The sequence below is a fragment of the Tribolium castaneum genome, chromosome 6, assembly GCF_031307605.1.
Source record: "Tribolium castaneum strain GA2 chromosome 6, icTriCast1.1, whole genome shotgun sequence".
NCBI classification, from domain to species: domain Eukaryota; kingdom Metazoa; phylum Arthropoda; class Insecta; order Coleoptera; family Tenebrionidae; genus Tribolium; species Tribolium castaneum.
The window spans coordinates 9,800,055-9,820,490 of NC_087399.1; the positions used below are offsets into that span (position 1 = coordinate 9,800,055).

The 20,436-nt window shown below is 34.1% G+C and overlaps 5 protein-coding genes across 7 annotated transcripts; all 5 read right to left on the minus strand.

Moving 5' to 3' along the window:
• Nucleotides 1-1,823: 1,823 nt before the first annotated feature.
• Nucleotides 1,824-3,459, minus strand: AQP (aquaporin). Its single transcript, XM_008197980.3, has 4 exons — nt 3,143-3,459; nt 2,891-3,081; nt 2,279-2,692; nt 1,824-2,087 (listed from the first exon to the last, which is right to left on the minus strand). The coding sequence occupies exons 1-4, from the start codon at nt 3,205-3,207 to the stop codon at nt 1,891-1,893; spliced, it is 867 nt and encodes a 288-aa protein (XP_008196202.1). The 5' UTR covers nt 3,208-3,459; the 3' UTR covers nt 1,824-1,890.
• A 2,020-nt stretch (nt 3,460-5,479) lies between these two features.
• LOC135266586 (uncharacterized) lies at nt 5,480-8,210 on the minus strand. The gene has a single exon (XM_064357651.1). The coding sequence runs from the start codon at nt 8,034-8,036 to the stop codon at nt 6,111-6,113; it is 1,926 nt and encodes a 641-aa protein (XP_064213721.1). The 5' UTR covers nt 8,037-8,210; the 3' UTR covers nt 5,480-6,110.
• Nucleotides 8,211-10,587: 2,377 nt separating this feature from the next.
• LOC663023 (glyceraldehyde-3-phosphate dehydrogenase 2) lies at nt 10,588-12,279 on the minus strand. 2 transcript variants are annotated; one of them, XM_008197979.3, is made up of 2 exons: nt 12,147-12,279; nt 10,588-11,844 (listed from the first exon to the last, which is right to left on the minus strand). In XM_008197979.3, the coding sequence occupies exon 2, from the start codon at nt 11,837-11,839 to the stop codon at nt 10,835-10,837; it is 1,005 nt and encodes a 334-aa protein (XP_008196201.1). In that variant the 5' UTR covers nt 11,840-11,844; nt 12,147-12,279; the 3' UTR covers nt 10,588-10,834. The 2 variants fall into 2 exon arrangements, with proteins under 2 accessions (XP_008196201.1, XP_974181.1); XM_969088.4 differs by having other exon boundaries at nt 12,151-12,266.
• Nucleotides 12,280-12,329: 50 nt separating this feature from the next.
• On the minus strand, nt 12,330-18,778 carry Sting (sting). Of its 2 annotated transcripts, XM_969067.4 has the most exons (8): nt 18,343-18,778; nt 18,201-18,297; nt 18,099-18,149; nt 15,521-15,822; nt 15,198-15,473; nt 14,967-15,147; nt 14,805-14,918; nt 12,330-14,754 (listed from the first exon to the last, which is right to left on the minus strand). In XM_969067.4, exons 1-8 carry the CDS (start codon nt 18,376-18,378, stop codon nt 14,669-14,671), a joined length of 1,143 nt encoding a protein of 380 aa, XP_974160.2. In that variant the 5' UTR covers nt 18,379-18,778; the 3' UTR covers nt 12,330-14,668. The 2 variants fall into 2 exon arrangements, with proteins under 2 accessions (XP_974160.2, XP_015837813.1); XM_015982327.2 differs by lacking the exons at nt 18,201-18,297; nt 18,343-18,778 and having other exon boundaries at nt 15,521-15,619.
• A 520-nt stretch (nt 18,779-19,298) lies between these two features.
• On the minus strand, nt 19,299-20,411 carry TFAM (mitochondrial transcription factor A). The gene is made up of 2 exons (XM_969014.4): nt 20,204-20,411; nt 19,299-20,158 (listed from the first exon to the last, which is right to left on the minus strand). The coding sequence occupies exons 1-2, from the start codon at nt 20,260-20,262 to the stop codon at nt 19,495-19,497; spliced, it is 723 nt and encodes a 240-aa protein (XP_974107.1). The 5' UTR covers nt 20,263-20,411; the 3' UTR covers nt 19,299-19,494.
• Nucleotides 20,412-20,436: the final 25 nt, after the last annotated feature.

The window sequence follows — 20,436 nt, forward strand, 5'->3', positions numbered from 1 at the left end:
CATGGCATTACACGAATGGAGTGGCCACCCTGTTCGCCTGACATGAACTGCATTGAACATGTTTGGGCCGAAATGTCTAGATGTTTAAACCAGCTCCAGCAGCCTCTTGAAACGTTACAAGAACTGGCTAATGGATTGTAAGAAATTTGGGATCGATACCTTAAGATTTTATTAATAATTTAATAATGAGTCTCTTCAATCGAGTAAGAGCCCTGCTAAGAGCCAGGGGAGGACCTACACGGTACTAGGTTTTTGTAGGGACGGTGTAAAATTTGACTTTGAGAACTTTAAAGTTTCGTTAGGTTTTATTCATTTTTTGTTTTACTTCTATTTCTGGTTTTTCACGGACAATTTTTTTCAGTTTTTAATTTTGAGTGTGAACGAGTATAAATTTATTTATTGTGACTGTTTTTTGTTATTTAATATACAATGAATTACCAAAATTTAGAATTTCTCTCAATATCCACTTCAATTGTTGAGCAGTGTAGTTCTTCCATTTATCATTTATTAACCGTGTACAGATTTTTAATACAACTGAGCTTTAACTGAAATAATTGTGTTCAGGTGTTGAATTTTGCAAATTGGTTTAGTGATTTTTGTATTTTTTTAATGAAATTTCGCAAATTAATTGTTTTCTAAAAGAAAAGTAAATAATATTAGGCGTGATTCAAAAATTGCGGCATTTTTTGGAATTATTTTTAACGATATCTTGTGTTTTTGGCAAAAAAACTGCTATACAACTCGAAAGAGTATTGTTTGGTGTGATTTGGCAAAATTAATTAATTCATTAATTTGAATATTATTTTTCTACATTCAGTAATAGTTTGCGAACTACAGGCAATTGCGTTTTTATTATTGTTTTTTTGATCTCACAATTTCATGTCAATTAAAAAAATGTTGCTACAAATGAAAAACCTTTTTTTTTTGGTGTTAATTCTGTCTATTTCCTTAAATAACTCAAAGCACAATTTAATATAATGTTATGTATGGAAAAGTAGTGGATGTAACAGTTTTCTAAATGTTGTGAACACGTATACGTAACACATTTGTATTAAAATTTTTGTCGAACGTATTTTATTACAAAAATCGAAATCTTTTTTTATTAGAGTTCGAAAAGAGGCACTGTCTCACTTGAAGTTGAACACTTATAAAATAATTTCAGGCATTCAATAAACAAAAAGTTGTCTGAAGTGGCGTTACAATAAATAGGGTTTCGATATTTTTGAAGTCTATTGTTTATGAGAGCAGTTTATTGTAAACACGTGGTAAACACTTGGTTTCTTTAGTTGACCACCGACTATTTACTTGTTAAAAAGGCCAGAAAGTTTTTTTTTTCTTTTGAAATGGAGAATTTTTGAAAAATATAAATGCTATGTTGCTAAGCATAAATGCTTTGTTACTGGACTCTAGAAAAGTGTTTTTCTTTACGTAAATCTCCAATAAAATGCCAAAAATTTTGATTTATTAAAAATCAACTAATCAATTAAAATATGTTCTCTGCTTTTTCACAAAATGACACTCAAGGCTTGGCTGCAAGCAAGCAATTTGCAAAACTAATTCTAATTCTTTTTTTTGTTCAGCCCTAGTTTTTAATAAAGTACTAAAAAAATGTTATAAATGAAAGCCACTTTTTTTTCGCCTTAACTCGTTGCAGGACGGCATTATATAAATAAAAACTCAGCCTTTCCGTTCATTTATTTATCACAATTATTATGACTGTAATAATTAAGAGTAAGATATTGTAATTGCTATTAAGATTTCTTTTGCTTGGACTTTAATTTTTAATAAAGGACTAAATGAAGACACTCATAAATAAAAAACCGTTCATTTCGTAATTAATTTATTTAATTATTACAATTATGACTAGATCAGGTCAAAAAAAAAACAAGTTTAATCCACTTTAGCCTTCACACTTCTCATATATTCCCGAACCGGCGCCGACTTAAAAATCAAAACTGACAATACGGACCCTATAGTCGCCCCAATCCAGTACACAACTAAATGTTCGACGAAAGTATTGCCCTCACAACCAAGTTTCAACGAAGTCGCCAACGCTGGATTGTAATATCCTCCAGAGAAATTGAAAGCTAAAAAAATATTCATTTTCCCTCTTAAAACTCCTTTAAAGAAATGTCAGTCTTCAGACGCACGAAAGTGCCCGAAAACTATTTCAATTTTAGCCGCTTAATGCTCTTATCCAGCTCATTTAAACCACTGGATAAGTCTCAATCGGCTATTATGCAACGTTTGCTCAGATAAGATAATTATGTTTACTCACCTGCGACCACCATCATGGTGGCAAAAAACGCATCCAACACGTTCGCAAATTTGACTTGAGTATCGCTCAAAAACTTCGACGCCAATCGGCAAAGACACGTCCCTGTCGCTTCAACAACAGCCCCCACAAGCATGTGCACTTGCAAATCGGCCATGCAATCCTCGAACGCTTTACTGCGATGGGTTTCAACCAATTCCATCGCCCATAAAATTTGCACGTAACGAAACGTGACCAAAGCGCCCAAAATCTGCGAGAAAATCAACAACGCAGCATTGCTCACATCCTGAGACCCTTCCAGGATTTCTTCGATGGGGCTGTAGGGACACGCGGTTGCCGTGTCCCAACTCGAACTCCACCATATCGTTAAAACGAAGAGGTAAAAAGCGTAGGCCCAAATGCCCCAATTGTCCGCAACTATTATCACACAATTGATTATTTTTTTGTTAGTTTGTTATTTTTTTTAAATTATTTGTTGTTGAAGTTCTTAATCGTGCAGCGATTGGCGCTGGACAATCCTTACATTCAACGTTAATTTTGGCCTAAATACTCAGGGCCGGAATCAGAGGCGATTCGGGCCCAGTCTGGTAGGCCCACACAACTGAACCCACTTACCGATAATTAATTCGAAACAAGCGGCGCACAATTCCAAAGTTGCGATGAATTCCAAAATCATGCGTTTGAAAAGGCTGTCGTTTAGCACCAAGTTGACCACTTTTCGAGTTAGGGCCGCTAAAGCGAGTGCTAGGATTATGTAAGTGGTTGAGATAACTAAAGGATGGATTCCGAATATGTTCCGACGTTTGCTGGAAGAGATAAGTTATCGCAAGACGCGAGAATAACCGACTTTTGAGCGCCAAATCTCACCTATAGCCCACCAGACCCATCCGTTTAAAAAATCGGGACACCCTTCGGGCTAAACTAGCCGCCATGGTTTTATTTTTTTCACTTTAATTATTAATTTATTCACTTGGGCATTGTTAAAGGTCGCGCGATTTCGTTCACTATGTAATAAAATAATCAAAGGCAAGCGGTGTTATAATTAGTATTTTCTAGGCTTGTGGTCTAATTTTAAACCATACGCACACAGATGCCACCAAAAAAACGTTCAAGAGGACATAAAAATTGTCACTAGCATGTGTGCGGTCTGTACGGGAGCGAAATACAGCAAGACCTTGGTTATTCAAATTACCATTTGTTGCGTCAATTGTAATTAGAGTTTGTTGTACTGTCTATCGAAGGCGTACGATTTCAAAAATACCACTTGTGGGCTAGTTTTGGTTATTTTGAGTAAGAGAAATCAAAAATACAAAGTAAAACTTTGGGGAAATACGTTTCTAATTTACTTTTTTAGGTCATTTTGTCCGATTTGGCTAATTTTCTGCAATCATAAGTATTACCGCTCTTATTTTATGTACAAATGCATAAAAGTCTTAATCTGATTTGATTAACATTCACCTCAATGTTGAATTTAAATGTTGAAAGTTGAAGTTGTGTCGAAACCGGAGCTTGGCTGATCTAATAAATAAATCGATACAAAAATGTGATAAAACAAGGTCTAAGACTTTGTGGTTTTGTACTTATTTCGTTCGACTATACGTAATTTTCAATGAGAATTTTAAATTTTTAAACAGGGTTACTAACGTTTTTGTTTTCACAAAAAATTTAGTTTGTTTATGACAATTTCAAAAACAGGCATTTACTTTTACTTTGTAATTTTCGTTTTTTTCGTTCGGCAACTAAACTTACTCGTAAAAAGAAAATATTCAGCTTGCTTGTGTAATAATAATGCTTTGGAAAATTTTGGCGTGTTGCATTTAATCTGGTTTGTTGAAAGAGTTGTTTATATCTTTGTTAAATGTTCTATTCTTCTGTTCTTCTATTTTTAAATAGAAGTTTTCACTATTTTCAAAGATTTTTTGAATCTAATGTAATCACTCCTAAACTTAATTTTTCAGCCTGTTTTGCTCGAATTATCTTATTTTTTAATGCTTTTACTTAAGTTCATGATACTTGCGGTATTTGAATGATTTGACAAATAAAAATTTGGCTTCATAAGTTATTTATCGACCAAAAATATCTTTATAGTTTATTTTATAGTTTTAGTTTATTTTGTTCGGTTAAACTTTTCAACGAGAAGTGGCCTTTATAAAAAAATGGGTTCAACTTATTATGCAATAATTCTTTAAAAAATTTTGTTTTTTATACAAGGTGTTAACAAATGGCTTAGCAATATTTTGTATGTGAATTTGTCATAAATTAGACTAGTTATAAACCCTTACATAATTTGTTCATGTAAAGAACATATCTACTTTCTTCAAAAATTTTTATTAATTCACCTGTTGCCACTGTATGGTAGTTATGGTAGTTTATTAGCAGTTAATTTTTTCCTTAAACAAAATGGACATACTAGCGCATGAACGTTTTGAATTTTTTTTAAATAGTGTTACTAGCATGAACATTTGTGTGGGAGGTTCGAATCTCTATTCTGGCATAGATTTCTTTTGCTTTTTTTTGTAAAATGTAATAACAAAACACGATTTGAAATAGAAGAATTATGGAGTGAACCAAGAAGTTAACTTACCTTGTGGATAATTTCATAATTTACGCTACAGTGACTCTTATTTGCAAAAAATCTTCAATTTCTTCATAAAAATTTCACTTATTTGCTTTTATTTGAGTTCATTCAATGTGTTAGGAATTGTGTTATAAAATGAATTCCTTCACTTTTTCCAAAAATAGATATTTATGGTTTTTAAAAACTCCATATTTTCCAAATGAAAGCACAAAATCAACTTAGAGAAACGATAAATTGAACAAAATTTGAAATAGAAGCAACAGGAAATGGAGAGATAATACTATTTACTTTGAATTTCTCTCAATCTGCTCTTCTTGCATGTGTCTTCAATTGTGTAATTTTTTTAAGAGCTTAAAACTCAGTTTTTTACGAGATTTTACTAAATCGGATCGAAAACTCACTAGAATGAAAAAAAAGTTACCTTATCTGAATGTTTAAGCACATTATTCATTCAGAAACGGAACTATTTTTTTTTAATTTCAGAAAAAATAAATCTAAATTTTAAAGGTCTCAAAGTACCTAGATCGAAAATGAAACAATAAAAACGTATTTTGCTATTAAAGCGTAATGGTTTTCAAAGAGAAAGTCTAAAATTCGCTGGATTTCGTTGAAAATGTTGTTATTTATGTGTTTTTTGAATGTTTAGATACGTTTTTCTGTAAAATATTAATCATTTCTAAATTTTATCAAGAATTACAACGTACGCAAAAAATTGTTGAGTTGAAATACATTCTTAAGCTTAGGAAACACAATTTTTAGAAAAATTGTGCTAAACATGACCGAAAAATCACTTATTCTTCTGATTTGTTTGATTTATTGATATCTTGACAACTGTCGCTATTTTTTTAAATAAAAACTTAGCTGTTTGTTAATCCAAGTATTTTACCGGAGTTTTTTGAATCGATGCATAAAGTCGTTGCAAAGTGATTCTAAATTTACATTTTTATCTTGTTTTTGTTTGATTTAATAGCTTAAGTGTGGCTTACAAATTCCAAAAACATGCGTTTGCTCGATTTCAGTTAACTTCGGTGTAACTAAGAAATAAGAAACCAAATCCCTTCTTTTTTTTCGTCAAAAATACATTTTCAACTTAAAAAATTCCATATTTTCCAAATGAAATCGATGTTGTCAGATTTGAGAAATAAGGGAAATAGTTAAAAGGCATTGGAGAGAGATTAACTTTAAATTTTTTGCCCCAGCCTTCATTTGCACTTTATCTCTGTAAATAAATCGCTAACTTGAAATAAAACCATCATTTTACTTATTTTTTGCCGGTTTTATTTTCTTCCTTTGTCTCACTTTAATTAAACCAAAAATAATCTCAAATAGAAAAAGCCCAAATCCACAAATATACCCCAAAACCAAAACCAAAAACGCGCCTTGAAGATGATGCATCGTCAGTGCTTTAACAAACCCACCTTCACCATGCTTTTTCCTATGCAAAACATTCGTGTACCTCCTTGCCATAGCACTTGGTAACCCATGCGTTGTCATTAAATTAATAACTTTATTGAATCGCGACAAAAAGGGGAAACCCCTATTAGTGACCATAACCACCGAATAGGTAAAAATCCGATCCTCAAGAACAAAAACCTTGGGTCTGCCTCTACTATCGGTCACCAAAGGATCATTTTTCGATAGCAAATAGTCAAGGAACACATAATTCACAATACTCGCCGTGTCACGATCATCACCAACACTAGTCAACCAAATGTAAAGCGACTCATTGACTTGGAATATGTCATAAATCTGCACGGCTTTTTCGTCGTCTGTGACGTTAAAAATGTCGTGGTAGACGGGTAAACCCCCGATATCCCAATTCTGGGCCAAAATGCCCTCAATCGAGTCGACTTGAGGCTCACGTTGAGGCAACGTGAGGTAATTGATGAGCGAACTGGTGTAAACCGCTGCGTTAATTATGCTGAAAAAGTTCAGTGCGATGAAAATGATCCGCGAAAAGTCGGAACGCGGTTGCCGATCCACCGCAGTTACTATCATAACTTGGAAGGTTGCGAGCAAATCGTTCCCGAATTTTTTGTAATGTTTGTTTTCGTTTCGCGAAAGCGAAGTCACTTTTAACAAAAGGGCGCACACGAAGACAAGCCCCAGGCAAAGTATCCACAGGTACCAACTGAAAATAACGGTAAGGACGCGCCATTTGGGCACATACTGGGCTATTGGCACTATCCACACCAACCCTGATAAATAATAAGCGTCCGTGTTGGAAAAATCGTGGATATATTCAGGCGCGACGTAAAAATTGCCAATACCAACGGCTGAGTTTTGGTAGACTTGACCCAAGCCTTTGGTCCACTCACCCTCTTCTTTCACCCCCCAGGAGTCCTCCCCTGTTATAGTCACGTTGAAGGTGATGTTAAGCGTTTGTCCGATTTGTTTCAAAAGTGCGATTTCGAATCCTTCATTTTCGTTGATGACAAACGGTTCGAGTTGATTTGCCACGACTTCCAAAGTACAGTTATTAAAAGGTGTGAGAGACTTGCGTTTGTAGAAATTCGAATTGAATTTGACTTCACCCCGAGTGCAATAATCCACAATCACAATTTTGTGGTTTTTTAAACAGTGGTGTTGGGCTTTTAGCGAAAAATCCATCGAATAGACAATGAAATGTTTCAAATTGCTTGGGATCAAAACTGCGGCTTCGGTTATCGAGTTTTGCCAAAATTGCTCCAAAATATGTTGGGCCTTTGTCTTGTAATTATTCCCAAGACCCGAGTAATAAACTAAGAATAAAGCCCGAGGGTTGTAGGTGTTCAGTTCCGTCAAAACTTGCAATTTCGTGTCAAAATTATTGATAGAATCAACCACTAGGAGGTAGAAACGTGGCAAAATAGTCGTCTCGCAGTCGCTTCGCTCATCATCAATCACTTCAATATTAAAAACGAGCAAATTATTTAATATTTTGATTATGTTTTTCTGGATTTGGTGGCCGGGCGAAGTCATGTTGTTTGTGGTCATGATTGTTAGCAGTCGGACGTCCAAGTTGAAATAATTTTTGTAAAATTGTTTCGTTGCGATTTTCTCCAAGCAGTTCAGGGCGTAGTTTTCGTGGATGGGGCCTTTGGGGTTGAGGAGAGGTCGGCTCATTGTGATTACGGTAGCAGTGAGTATTATGTAATTGTTCATGATGTTGTGTCGTTCACTACTACAATGTTTGGCATGCATTTATTTACAAGATTCGTGTTGTTTGCGTGTTATCGGATGGTGATTTCTGGTGATAGATAGCTGAACATGAATAACATTTTAAGTGATGTGTTGAGGTTCACGAAATCGTGGCGAGTGGGTGTTGATAGGAAAAAGCGAGTGATTTTGATGATATAATTGCGTTTTTTCTACAAATTTTCCAATATCGGTGTTGTGTTGATTAAATTCTCTGACGATATTTGAATTGACTCGTGTCTAGGTCGACTTAAGATTATTTTTTTAACTATTTAACCATAGAATAGTATATTAAAAAAACGAGTATTACAAATACCTCTATTTATAAAAGGGTGTAAAATCCCAAGTGGTTCTGGAATTTGAGTTTGCCGCATTTTATTATTTTAATTCTATATAATTTCTGAAAAATACCAATTTTTATGTATTCAGGCAACCAGTAAAACCCAATTTTTCATTTACTAACATTGTTCGTTTTTTCTTGAAAGAAGCGGCTAACTTTTAATACCAACTACGATGCTACATTCATTTATAGACAGACTGTACCTTCGTTGTGTTAATAATGTGAGGTTGTAACACGTGTTTTATACATTATTGTCATTTTAAATCGTAGTTTTTATTCGATTCTTATGTGAATTGTCTAGTAACTTTACATTGAATGATTTAAATTGGTCTCTTCCCTGGTGGCAAATAAAAAAATTGAAGGCACCAGGTGTTTTTTCACTTTGTAGCAGTGTTGGGCAAGATATAATCTAATTAATAATTAATTACAATTAACCTGTAATTTGTAATTCGATTACTTTGTAACAGATTACTTAAGTAATTTTAGTAACTAATTAAAATACAGATGAATCTAAGTACAGAGTAATCTAATTACAACGTACTCTGATTACTTTATTCAGGTTATTACCTTATTTCTGGTTGTAAAAAGCGGGGTAAAAATATCATTTTTGATCTAATGTAGGTACAGTCGTAATAAAAAGGAATGAGACCCCTACCAACCGAGCCGGATAGCAACAGTAAATTTCAACAAGCAGGTTAATTTACAAACTGTATAGCTTGTTTACACAATATCCAGCTAGTTTTAAACTTGCCAAACGTACTGGATGCGGTTTTAGGGGTGTCACTTTTTTGATCGTGACTGTATGTACAGTGTGGTAGTAGGCTGGTGAAGTCACTCTACTCATTTGTTTTAATGACAAGGCCTTAAAAGATGATGGTCTATGTAACAGTAGAGTATACGAATTAGGGACGTCCTGCACCTGTCTGCTTACGGGATAAAATTTACTTTTTATCAAATATAATATTCAATATATAATATTGCGAAAGGGGTTTCATAAAAAAAATGTTCAAGTCTAATGGAGCTAAAAAGTGTGGAATTTTAGCCATTTTCCTCAGTGTTTTAAGTAATATTTTTGAAACTAATTTTCAGGATACATTCTTCTACTCGGGTTGAGAGAAAGTCTCTTAAAATGCGGTCATCGCTTTATTTAATTCGGAAAAAAAAATAATAACTGAAGAAAATCTAGTGCTCTAGGAAAATTATTTTCTATCAACAATAAGTGTTAATGGGAAAATATAATACTTTTGGGTATGTAGTGGACTCTTGGGAATAATAATGTATCCTGTAAATGATTTGCAAAAATGTTACCTTAAATGGCTGTAAAAAACTTTTTTTTCAGTTTTCAGGATTTTTTTCTGAATTCAATAATGCACTGACCACATTTTAAAAGACTTTTTGCACTACACCCTAAGTATATAAATAATCATAGTTTTGAACATATTTTTTTAGGCAATCCATTCGCGATACATTCATTTGCATATTAAAAAATAAGTTTCATCCGATAAGCAGTGGGTCCCTGAAAGCAATAAATCAGTGAAACGTCTTTTTTTATTTTTGACCTGTCTAGACTGTCCCGAAAAACAAACATAAATAATAAATAATTATTTTCTGAACCCTAAACAGCAGAACAGAAACTAACTAAAGGGATAACTGCTGTGCTATCTACCTTTCCTGGGAGACTTTTTGTTAATATTAATATACCCTAAAACAGAACAGAATCTTACAAATTTTAATTGTTACTTATGCAATTTAGAGAATCATTTTTTCCGCAAACGAAACGACATTGAACTGACATCTCGTGTTTAAGGCAAAGATCGGTTTTATGTTTGATGTTTTTTATCAGAACTAACGTAAACGAGTGTAAAACAATTTTTTTTAGCCTAATTGTATACGTAACTCAGATTAATTTTCAGAGATAATTTATTTAAAAATAAACGACGATTTAAATAAAAAATAATTCATAAACAAAATTATCACTAGGAATAATAAGGTCAAGACCTTTTCTTTGAGAAAACTTGAGATGGGTTCAAAATCGAAACGCCCAATTCAAAGTCTAGGGTGACGATAGTGATAATATTAATATTTTTTTTGTAAAAAAAACAAAACTGTATAAATACATCTTCTGAGAAGTAAAATTGCAAACGTAAGCAACATCTTATCTTCCAAAACATCCTGGTTTCCGCCACAATATTTTTATCAGGGAATAACAATAATGAATCATTTTTATTACCATGTTTATTTCACAATTACAGTCTGTTTTATTGTCTTATAGTTGTGTAAACTAAAAAACTAATGGAAAATATCCTCAATGGTACAAAGAAAAAGGATGAAAGAACGCTAATTGCCCTTAATTTTGACCATTTATTACAATAATGAATGAATAATCATAAAAATACACAGTACATTTAAATAATCGTGGGTCTTACATCTAGACTAGTCTTCTTCTCAATGGATCCGACCCCACTTAAGCCGAATCTTTGCTCGAGATGTACTTGATCAAATCAACAACTCGGCTCGAATACCCATACTCGTTATCGTACCAAGAGATCAACTTGACAAAAGTCGGACTGAGTTGAATTCCAGCCTTGGCATCGAAAATCGACGAGTGCGTATCCCCGACAAAATCGCACGAAACGACCTCTTCCTCCGTGTACCCCAAAATCCCCTTCAAAGGCCCCTCAGCAGCAGCCTTGATCTTCGCCTTGATATCATCATACGTCGCCGGTTTGCCCAAACGCACCGTCAAATCCACAACGGAAACGTTCGGCACGGGAACCCTGAACGCCATCCCGGTCAACTTCCCGTTCAAAGCCGGGATAACTTTGCCAACGGCCTTGGCAGCCCCTGTGGCAGCTGGGATGATATTCTGCCCAGCCCCACGACCATCACGCCACAATTTCCCCGACGGACCATCGACGGTTTTTTGCGTGGCAGTGGTGGCGTGAACTGTGGTCATCAACCCCTCCACAATCTCGAAATTGTCATGGATGACTTTAGCCAAAGGGGCGAGACAATTAGTGGTGCAGGAAGCGTTAGAAATGACTTTGGCTGAAGGGTCGTAGGCGTCCAAATTCACGCCGCAGACGTACATGGGGGCGTCGGCCGACGGCGCCGAAATGATGACCTTCTTAGCGCCCCCTTCAATGTGAGCGGAGGCTTTTTCAATGGTGGTGAAGACACCGGTGGACTCGACCACGTAATCAGCCCCCACTTTGCCCCAAGGGATGGATTTGGGGTCGCGTTCGCAGAAAACGCTGATTTTGTTACCGTTCACGACCAGGAAGCCACCCTCAGCTTTGACTTCGCCCTTGAAGCGGCCGTGTGTCGAGTCATACTTGAACAGATAGACCATGTAGTCAAGCCCGATGAAGGGGTCGTTGACGGCCACCACGTTGGCCCCACGTTCCAGAGACGCCCGAAGGACCAGACGGCCAATGCGCCCAAAACCGTTGATACCAATTTTAGCCATTTTCGCTGAAACAGGAAGGGAAAATTTGGTAAAAACAAGCCATCGCCGGCAAGGTCATTGGGGTCAAAAAAATTTAGAATTTCAATCAAAACGCGACAGGTTAATTTTGCATTGATTGAACGAGATACGTGACAGGCCATACGGTTTAAAATACGATCCAAATTCCATAAAAACTGCTCCCAGTAGGGCTGAATGAATTCGAGAAAAGCAACGACAAGATCGCGTACATTGTTCAAATTCACATTATTCAAGCTCATCGCAGCTATGGGATTAAGGGTAAAAGGGGGAAATGATTCAATTTACTTACTTACGATTTAAACTGTGATTTTAACACGACCACCAACTAGACCGAAATGTCATTTGAAGGGCAAATGCGACGTTTAAAAATCGAACGCCCTGGTCATGTGACCACAGCGCGTGCGCAGTGGCTGCGCCGTTGGGATTTTTTGATTAAGAATTACCAAAACGGGGGGGGAATAATTCAAACAAATTCAATTTTTATTATTTATTTATTTAAAAATTACAATTAAATTACGCAATATTATGAAATTAATTGTCATAAAAAAATACAGACTTGATTCCCCGAATACACGCATGATGGCACGTAACATCCTTGTTTTTGGGGTAGGTTAGTTAATTGAAGCCAAATAAACACGTAATAAATTTTTTGTCTTTTTTATGCTTTAAACATCAGGGCAGGTTTATTTTGTGTAATATTCAAGAAAAAAAGTACAACAACGATTGATCTTGTGAGCAGTGTCGAGAGAGAAATGAAAAAACATTCGAAAATTATGTCACTTTCAATTTCCGGTCAATTATTTGAACAAAATTTCGCACGAAAAGTGAGTTTCCTATTAAAAAAAAAAAAAAAACGCGCTTTACATTTGAAGAAGGGAAAAAATATTTTTGAGGAATAATTTTGTAAAAAATTGTATAAAAGTAAAACTACAGAAACAGATCAAAGTAAGTTAATATTAATTATTAATAACTTATTTTCCACCTATACGTAAAATTGTCAGACGATGATTCAAAATCCGTTTCTATTCTAGGAATCGTAGTGTTGGAGAATTAGATGAAATTAGTATACCTAGTCTACTTTATTTTTCCAATCGAGTAAAATAAAAAAATCAAAAAATATAAATTTATCTAAAACTCATATTCCGTTTACTACTTATTCCTAAACAATTAAATTGTGTAGCAATCGACTCAAAATAATTGTTCAAATTATCCGAAAGAAACAGCTTTGTCAATATGTTTATTTATCAAAATAAATATACCAATAATAAAAAAACATCGATATCACACTAACCGAAAATTAATGTCAAAAGTAAGCCTTTGTGACGTAAAATTGTCTTATGATTCTAAAACAGTCTCAATTTTTGTTCTACGCTTTAAATTTGAAAATATTAGATTAAAAATGGTCATTTTCGTTTTTAATTTTTCCAATCGACCTACTAAAAATAAAGGAAATTATAAAAAAAAATGTACATTTATCTACAACGACTTGTTTATCACAGTTACTTATCTATTTCTGAGCTCAGTTTTGTCGAAATTGTGGGAATAATGCGAATAAAGGACCTTTGGCAGAATTTTTACTTAGAAACCTGCCAGTAAAAATAATATCAAAGTTAGAATAACCGAAACTTATAACAAAAGTACGCATGTCTATTAATGGAAAATTGTCTGAGGATTCCAAATCGACCTTTTTGCTCTACAGTTCGTAGTTATGGAGATACTACTCGGAGACAAAATACAGCGTGTTAGGAAATGATTTAGCAAAAATTTAAAGGTAGACAGAGATTGGTAAATCGAAGCGATTAAACAAAATTTATGTTAAGCAAAAATGGATAGTTTTCCCAAAAAATCAGTCTTAAATTAGTCCCAAATTTTGAGAACCGCTGAAATACAATTATAAAAATTAGCATAAATTTTAAAATTATTGATAAAACTACAGAGGTAAATTAACTTGCTGGTCGACTACATTATTCTTATATTTCAATTTGTTTTGTTATAAAATTTTACAAAAAAAAACTATTTTTTTTGCTAGGACCGGGATTCGAACTTCCTACACAAGTGAACATGTTATCTACAATTTTGAAAAATTTCTCATCATAACAAATTCACTTACTAAATATTGCTAAACTATTCCCTAACACCCTGTATAGTTCATTTTATTTTTTCCAATCTATGAAAATTAAATAAAATTGTAAAAAAATATAAATTGATCTCATACGACTTTGCTAATTAATTGACTATTTCTGGGCAAAATTTTGTGGCAATCGAGTCAAAATTATGCGAATAATCCGAATAAAAGAACTTTGGTACCATTTTTACTTAGAAGCGTACCAGTAAAAAAATATCGAAATCAAAATAATTGAAAACTTAACAAAAGTATGCATGCATATTAACGGAAAATGGACTGAGAATTCCAAATCTATCGCCTTTTTTGCTCTACGATTCGTAGTTTCGGAAATATTAGACGAAATATCCAAAATCTCAAAAATAAATGAAATTATAAAAAAATATAAATTGATCTTAAACGACTTGTAGCTTTTTTGTTAGTTAATCATATATTTTTGGGTAAAATTTTGTGTCAATAAAGTTAAAATTTCCAAAAATTAAATAATTAAATGTGTATTTATGTATCTAGCGTTTTGTGACTTTTGTAAAGTTATGTAAAACACCCTATATTTCTGGCAAAGCCCATCAAAATACTGAAGTGTTTGTTTAGCTTCAATTATTACTGACCTACCTCAATAGTGATAGCGCATATAAGAGGATTATTTTTTAAGACTAGCACAGCCTTTGGCTCATGTTTACAACACAATTTTATTGTTTATATGCTCGCTGCAATTTCCTAATGCGTTGTAGAAGAATCTGTCCCACGTCCTTAATGTCCCCATTTTCATCCTTATCTGGAAAAATCCAGTCAACAAAAAATACTAATTTTTCCCGCAAATTTTACCGTCGTAGAAAATCAATTCGCAAAAATCGGTACAGTTTTCGTGTTCTTTCAACACCTTCTGCAACGTTAAGTAAAACTGCAAAACAATATCATTCTTGTGCTTCGCGTAGTAGCCTAAAATTATTAAAATTATTACTTAATTACTTCGATTTTTCAACATACTTGAATGGGCGCCGTTACAGCCCACCACATCTTTGAACGTTTTCAAGGGTGTGGCATATTCAGCCGCCACATATTTGTATTGTTTGCGACCATTTTCAGATTCGGATTTGATTTTGTAAACTGAGTTTTTGTAGACGCGGTTTTGTACACCCGCCACTGTCATTACCTTTTCCTCAAGCGACTGAAATTTTTATTTATCCACTTGAATCAAGAGTATAATAAATAACTCACAGAGCTCTCTTCAATGCTTGGCGACTTGTCGGTTTTTAAGCTAGTTGAGCAATAAAGCGACTTTGGTATTAGAATAAACAACTTGTAAAACTCGAGTTTTACGTGGTGTCGGTCCTCGTAATCCTTCATAAGCTCTTCGAGGTGCTTCTCTGAAGTGCCCGTGTGGGGGATTATCAATTTGAGGTAACCGTGGAAGAACGAATGGGCCATTCCTGAACCGTAGTCCAGCCCTGGGCAATTTTCGATCCAGAGGGAGTCGTACAAAGGGCCACTTTGCTTCAATTATTTGATGATTTATTAAATTATCACATTTGCGGTCTTACCACTTTGAGGTTTTTCTGTATAAAAAATACACACGCTAGTGACGACAACATGGAGATTGGGCCCATTTCGTACCACAAAACGTGCGGTAATTTATTGTACTGGGTGTAAATTACGTACGCAAAAAATGTAAAAATAGAATAGACAATATAAACTATGTTTGGAAAATAAAAAATGTCTCTAAGGAAAGTTACAAAACTGTTCCCGTAACGTGTTCCCAAATGTTTGTATTCTTCAACACCATGCAAAAAACGAGAAATCAACTCGAATATAAACAAAAGTAGCGATGGTATCGACAAAATAACTACAATAAATTATAAAAGGACAAGGATTGATAATACAGTGGAGTCCGGTTATAACGAACTTCCGGCTATAAGGTACTAATATTTTTCAAGCACCGAAAATCTTTCCATAAGCTCAACCACTTATAACGAACTAGATTTGACTCAAAATGTGATGCAATTTTCCGTCTTAACGAACTTTATGTCGGGGTTGATAATAAAACAGCAAGAGAAGTGTTAACTTATGAACAGTTTCTTGAATTACTAACTGAAAATGTGTGTTTTTAAACCTAATCACAGTGTAAATTTGATAGTTGTGTAAATATTTTATGATAGCTTAAAAAAGTCAAAATAAATCAACTTGCCTTATCCCAACTTTTACTACTTCTTGAGATATACAGGGTGTCCAGCTCACGTCCCGTCTTCTATACCTCAGTTATTATTAATGTTGAAGTTTTGATATTTAGTAGATGGTATTTACACTGTAGGACACATGTCAGGAAAATATTTTTGACTATACAGAGTGTCCCTAAAAAAGCATGACGTCATAGTCATAATTTTTTAATGGCAAGCTATTAGTTTTTTGTGCTCATCGTGATACCTTTTTAGCTTCTTGCATGTTCCTATTTTTTTTTTCAAATCCGTTCAGGGATTACTGTTAAAAAAAATAAAACCAAAAAAATTGGTGCTTGTTTGAAGACATTTTTACTACATAAGTGTTAAACAAGATCGAACAGATTTATTAAGTGAGTTTGATTGATTTGAATTACTACAGGGTGTTTACAATTTATTTCCAAACTTTTTAATTTTTAGAGCCTTTAATTTATTTATTTATACCATTCGGTGAGGAATATTCATCATAACCACATGTTTTGGAACTGTTTCTTTTGCTTTTCTATAATTATGAAGTACTTACTTGTCAAGTACTGAACACATTTTAGGACATATTTTTGTTATACGTTATCTGAATGGTGTAGTTCTCTTTTTTATTCAAAAGACCCTTTATTTCTAAACACTTTTTGTACCTTATAAAATTTTTGTATCGGCTTTGGTTTTGGAATAAAAATATTTATTTATTGTATGTGTTTTAGAAAGCCTTTTATCCAGGCTGAAATTTTATTTTTTTTTCACGCATGAATAGAAATATAATATTGTTGAGTCTAATTCGAAGAATAAAATGTTGTATTCAACTCGTTTTCATGTAAATCAGTTAATTTATTTCACCTCGTTTTCACTCGTGAAATAAAACGTTTGATTTACACTCAAACCGTTAAATAAATAACTATTATGTCAGTAGTGGATTAAAGGTCACTTTATATGCTTCTTAAGTGTGGATAAAATTCCAAATATAATGTGATTGTGGATAAAATAATTTAAGTAGAAAAGTGAACATTTCAGACGATTATCAATTATTATTATTATTGGTTTTAAAAATGTATTTAATTAATTCATTTAAACATGAACTATTACTTATTATAACCGTAGTTAATAATTTTTCTGCGATGACAGTCTTGATTTTAATTAGTTGTGTTGAATAAAAATCTAACGATTTTTAGAAATTCACAATTTTGTAAAATAATGCATTTTAGTTTAAATTAATAACTATTACATTAGTGTTGTTTAACATACACGTTTATAAAGAAACTAAATTTAAAACAATAAAAAACAATTTAAAAACTGATAATAATAAATGGGCGAACGTCTAAAATTTTGATGTCGACTTAATTATTTTTTTTACCCCAAAACAAGGCCACTACAAAACTTTTATAAGTTACTAAACTTGTAAAAAAAAGCAGTTTCGAAAAAAAAAAAAAGAATTACACCACTGGAATAACGTATAACAAAAATATTGCTAAAAATGTGTTAAATCAACATTGGTGAATACTTTACCAACAAGAAAAAAACAAAAGCAACAGTATCAAAACATATGGTTTTAATGGCAAATTACTTTGACCAAATTTCATTGAAATCAAATATTCCGTTAAAAAGTTATTAATGAAAATCGATTTTTTTTTAACTTTGGCGCACTCTAACTTTCAAACAGTGCAGTTGTGGAATATCTGGTTCCCCTGTTGTCCATATCTCTTTGTTACGCCCTGTATAATTCACACATTCGCAAGGGATTCATGTTTTTTTTACAACAGATATTTATTCATTTCGTCTTATTTCATATGTAAAGTAAAAATAACTGCTATAATGAAACTTTTTTTAATTTACCGCTTATAGCAAACCTCGTATATGTATAACGAATTATTTGAGTTCGTTATAACTGGACACCACTGTAATAATAGATACTCACAAACTGTGCCAATAAAATTCAGTAAGTTGTTTTGATTGCAAAGATAAGTCACTAGAAATGTAACAAATGTGAAAATAATACGAAAAGTGTGTGTATTGTTACCGGTAAAGAACATAAAGCTTGCACAATAGAACAGTGTTTCACTTAAGCCGGCCCTTGTCTTAGGTAGGGACTTTCGCACATTTCGCTTAGGCCGGCCCTGTTCAAAACAATCAGTTAATTAAATTGACACCAAAAAACTTACGGCTCTAGACGAGGCATTGTTTTCGGAATTATTCATGATTGTTTAGGATTAATACGTTCTAAGCTACATTAAAAATATCGCAAGCACAACTGATAAATGCGGCGATGCCACGTGTTGCACAACACTTGCGTTTTTGCCGCTTTCCGACTCTCTTCCACCACCAAAACTGTACCAAGTCCAATTCTGGTTCAAGTTTAAGCCATTATCAAGAACAAACAACAAATCAGTTACGTAATTCGAATTTTTAACAAAAAAATGATTGGCAACGTTGCCAAACAAATGTCAAGTTTTGTGATAAGCCTGTCAAAATTATGGACGATGCCTCGAGACGCCGTGAGGCCAGAAGACGCAAAATTTTAGAAAACTCGCAAAACCGCCTCAATAGGATCACAGGGATTGAGCAAAAGTCGCCAACAAGTCGGTAAATTTTGGGTCGAAAGTGAGGTTACATTGTTGACGTTTCAGAGCTCCCTGAATTGCAAAGTCACGATTTTGAGGCAGATAATAGCCCCAGTTGCGTTAGCAATAATGTGAATATCGGTGAGGTGAAGCCCCGAACTGAAGTGAAACCACCAAAGCAATACCGGGCTGTTGTGTTGGCCGCATTGGCATTTTTCGTAAATTTTTTGCTACTTTTGGACGCACTTGTGTTAAAACTTGACCCGAAATCGACCCATTTTAACAAGATATTCGTCCCGTTTTTGCTATATGAAGCGACTCAATTTTTCACAAGTCGGAACGCTAGATCTGACAAGAGCTTCGTCTACTTGCTGTTAATTGCTAAAATTGCAAACGCTAAAAACAATCACCTTGTTACTGTAATTAAACAACTTGAACTGGTCGCGAGTATTGTGCAGGATTTGATGATTTATTTTTTTGTTTTTGTGTGTTGTCATTACTTTAGGTTTGTTTTGGTGCCTAGTTGACTTGTCTCGGAGTGTACGCAAGTGCCTTAATTAAGGGTTAGGTATTTATTTGATGAAATAAAACAAAGTAACAGCAAAATCAACGCTTAAAAAAATCGAGAAATTTTTTAAGAATCCCATCCTTTTTGCCATTACTCGGACTACAATCCGCCGAACTAAACTGAGATTCTTTTACTGTGCCTTCACCTAAGCAGGCGGGGGGCGACGGTGGAAGACACGCGAGTCCCTATTTCTTCCTCGAGGGGGCTGTCGGGTTTAGTGTGCTTTGGCGGACTAGGTCTTCATTCCCTTCTTCAATCATCTTCATTTCCCACTTACTCAAGTCTTGTTCGTACTGTTTTTTCGCTTTTTCGGCCGCTTCTACATATTTTGATTTCTCGTCAGGGGATAACTCGGCCCACTCGCCTTTCAATTCCTTCATTAATTGGGGGTATTTTTTATTCGAAACTTTGGCTTGTTCCATTAAATACAACATGTAGGGCCCTACGGGTTTCTTTGGTTTATCGTTTTCGCGCACTTTTTTCTTCTTCTCTCTCTTGATTTTCGATTTCTTCACCTCTTTGTTGTACTCCTTCAAAGCCATTTTCTGCTCAGTTGTGAGACTCTCAGTGTAGCGTAAATACTGGTCCGCGTATTCCTCCATCTCGTTTTTGTAGTCATTCTCGTATTTGGCTTTGAGGGAAGGATCCACTGTTTTCCAGTCTGCAGCTAACTGGCTTACAACTTGAGTGACTTTCAAATTGGGGTTTTGTTTAAGTAATGCTGGTCTGTGGTCTTGAATGAACTTAAAGTAAGGCGTGAGCGGTTTTTTCGGCTTATTTGGTATTTTCAATTCTTTCAACTTGTCTGCAGCTTTGCGACTAACCCCCGACGCTTGGTTAAGTTGTAAACTAAAAACTTGAGTAATAAATAGTCACAAACACGCCAATTAATACCTATTGTTAAGTAATAAACGACAGTGCGCTAAACTGGACGAAAAGAAAAGTCGAGCCATTGCGCCCTAAACTTAAAATTTGGCAAAAAGTCTATTAAAATTTTAGGTTAACAAACACACTTAACTTAAGCCGCCATTTGTCACACTAGTGCTGCCAACACGCGACAAAATCACTATACTTTTATCAACAATTTTGAATTTTTTTATTATTATGATTAAATAGGAACAACAATC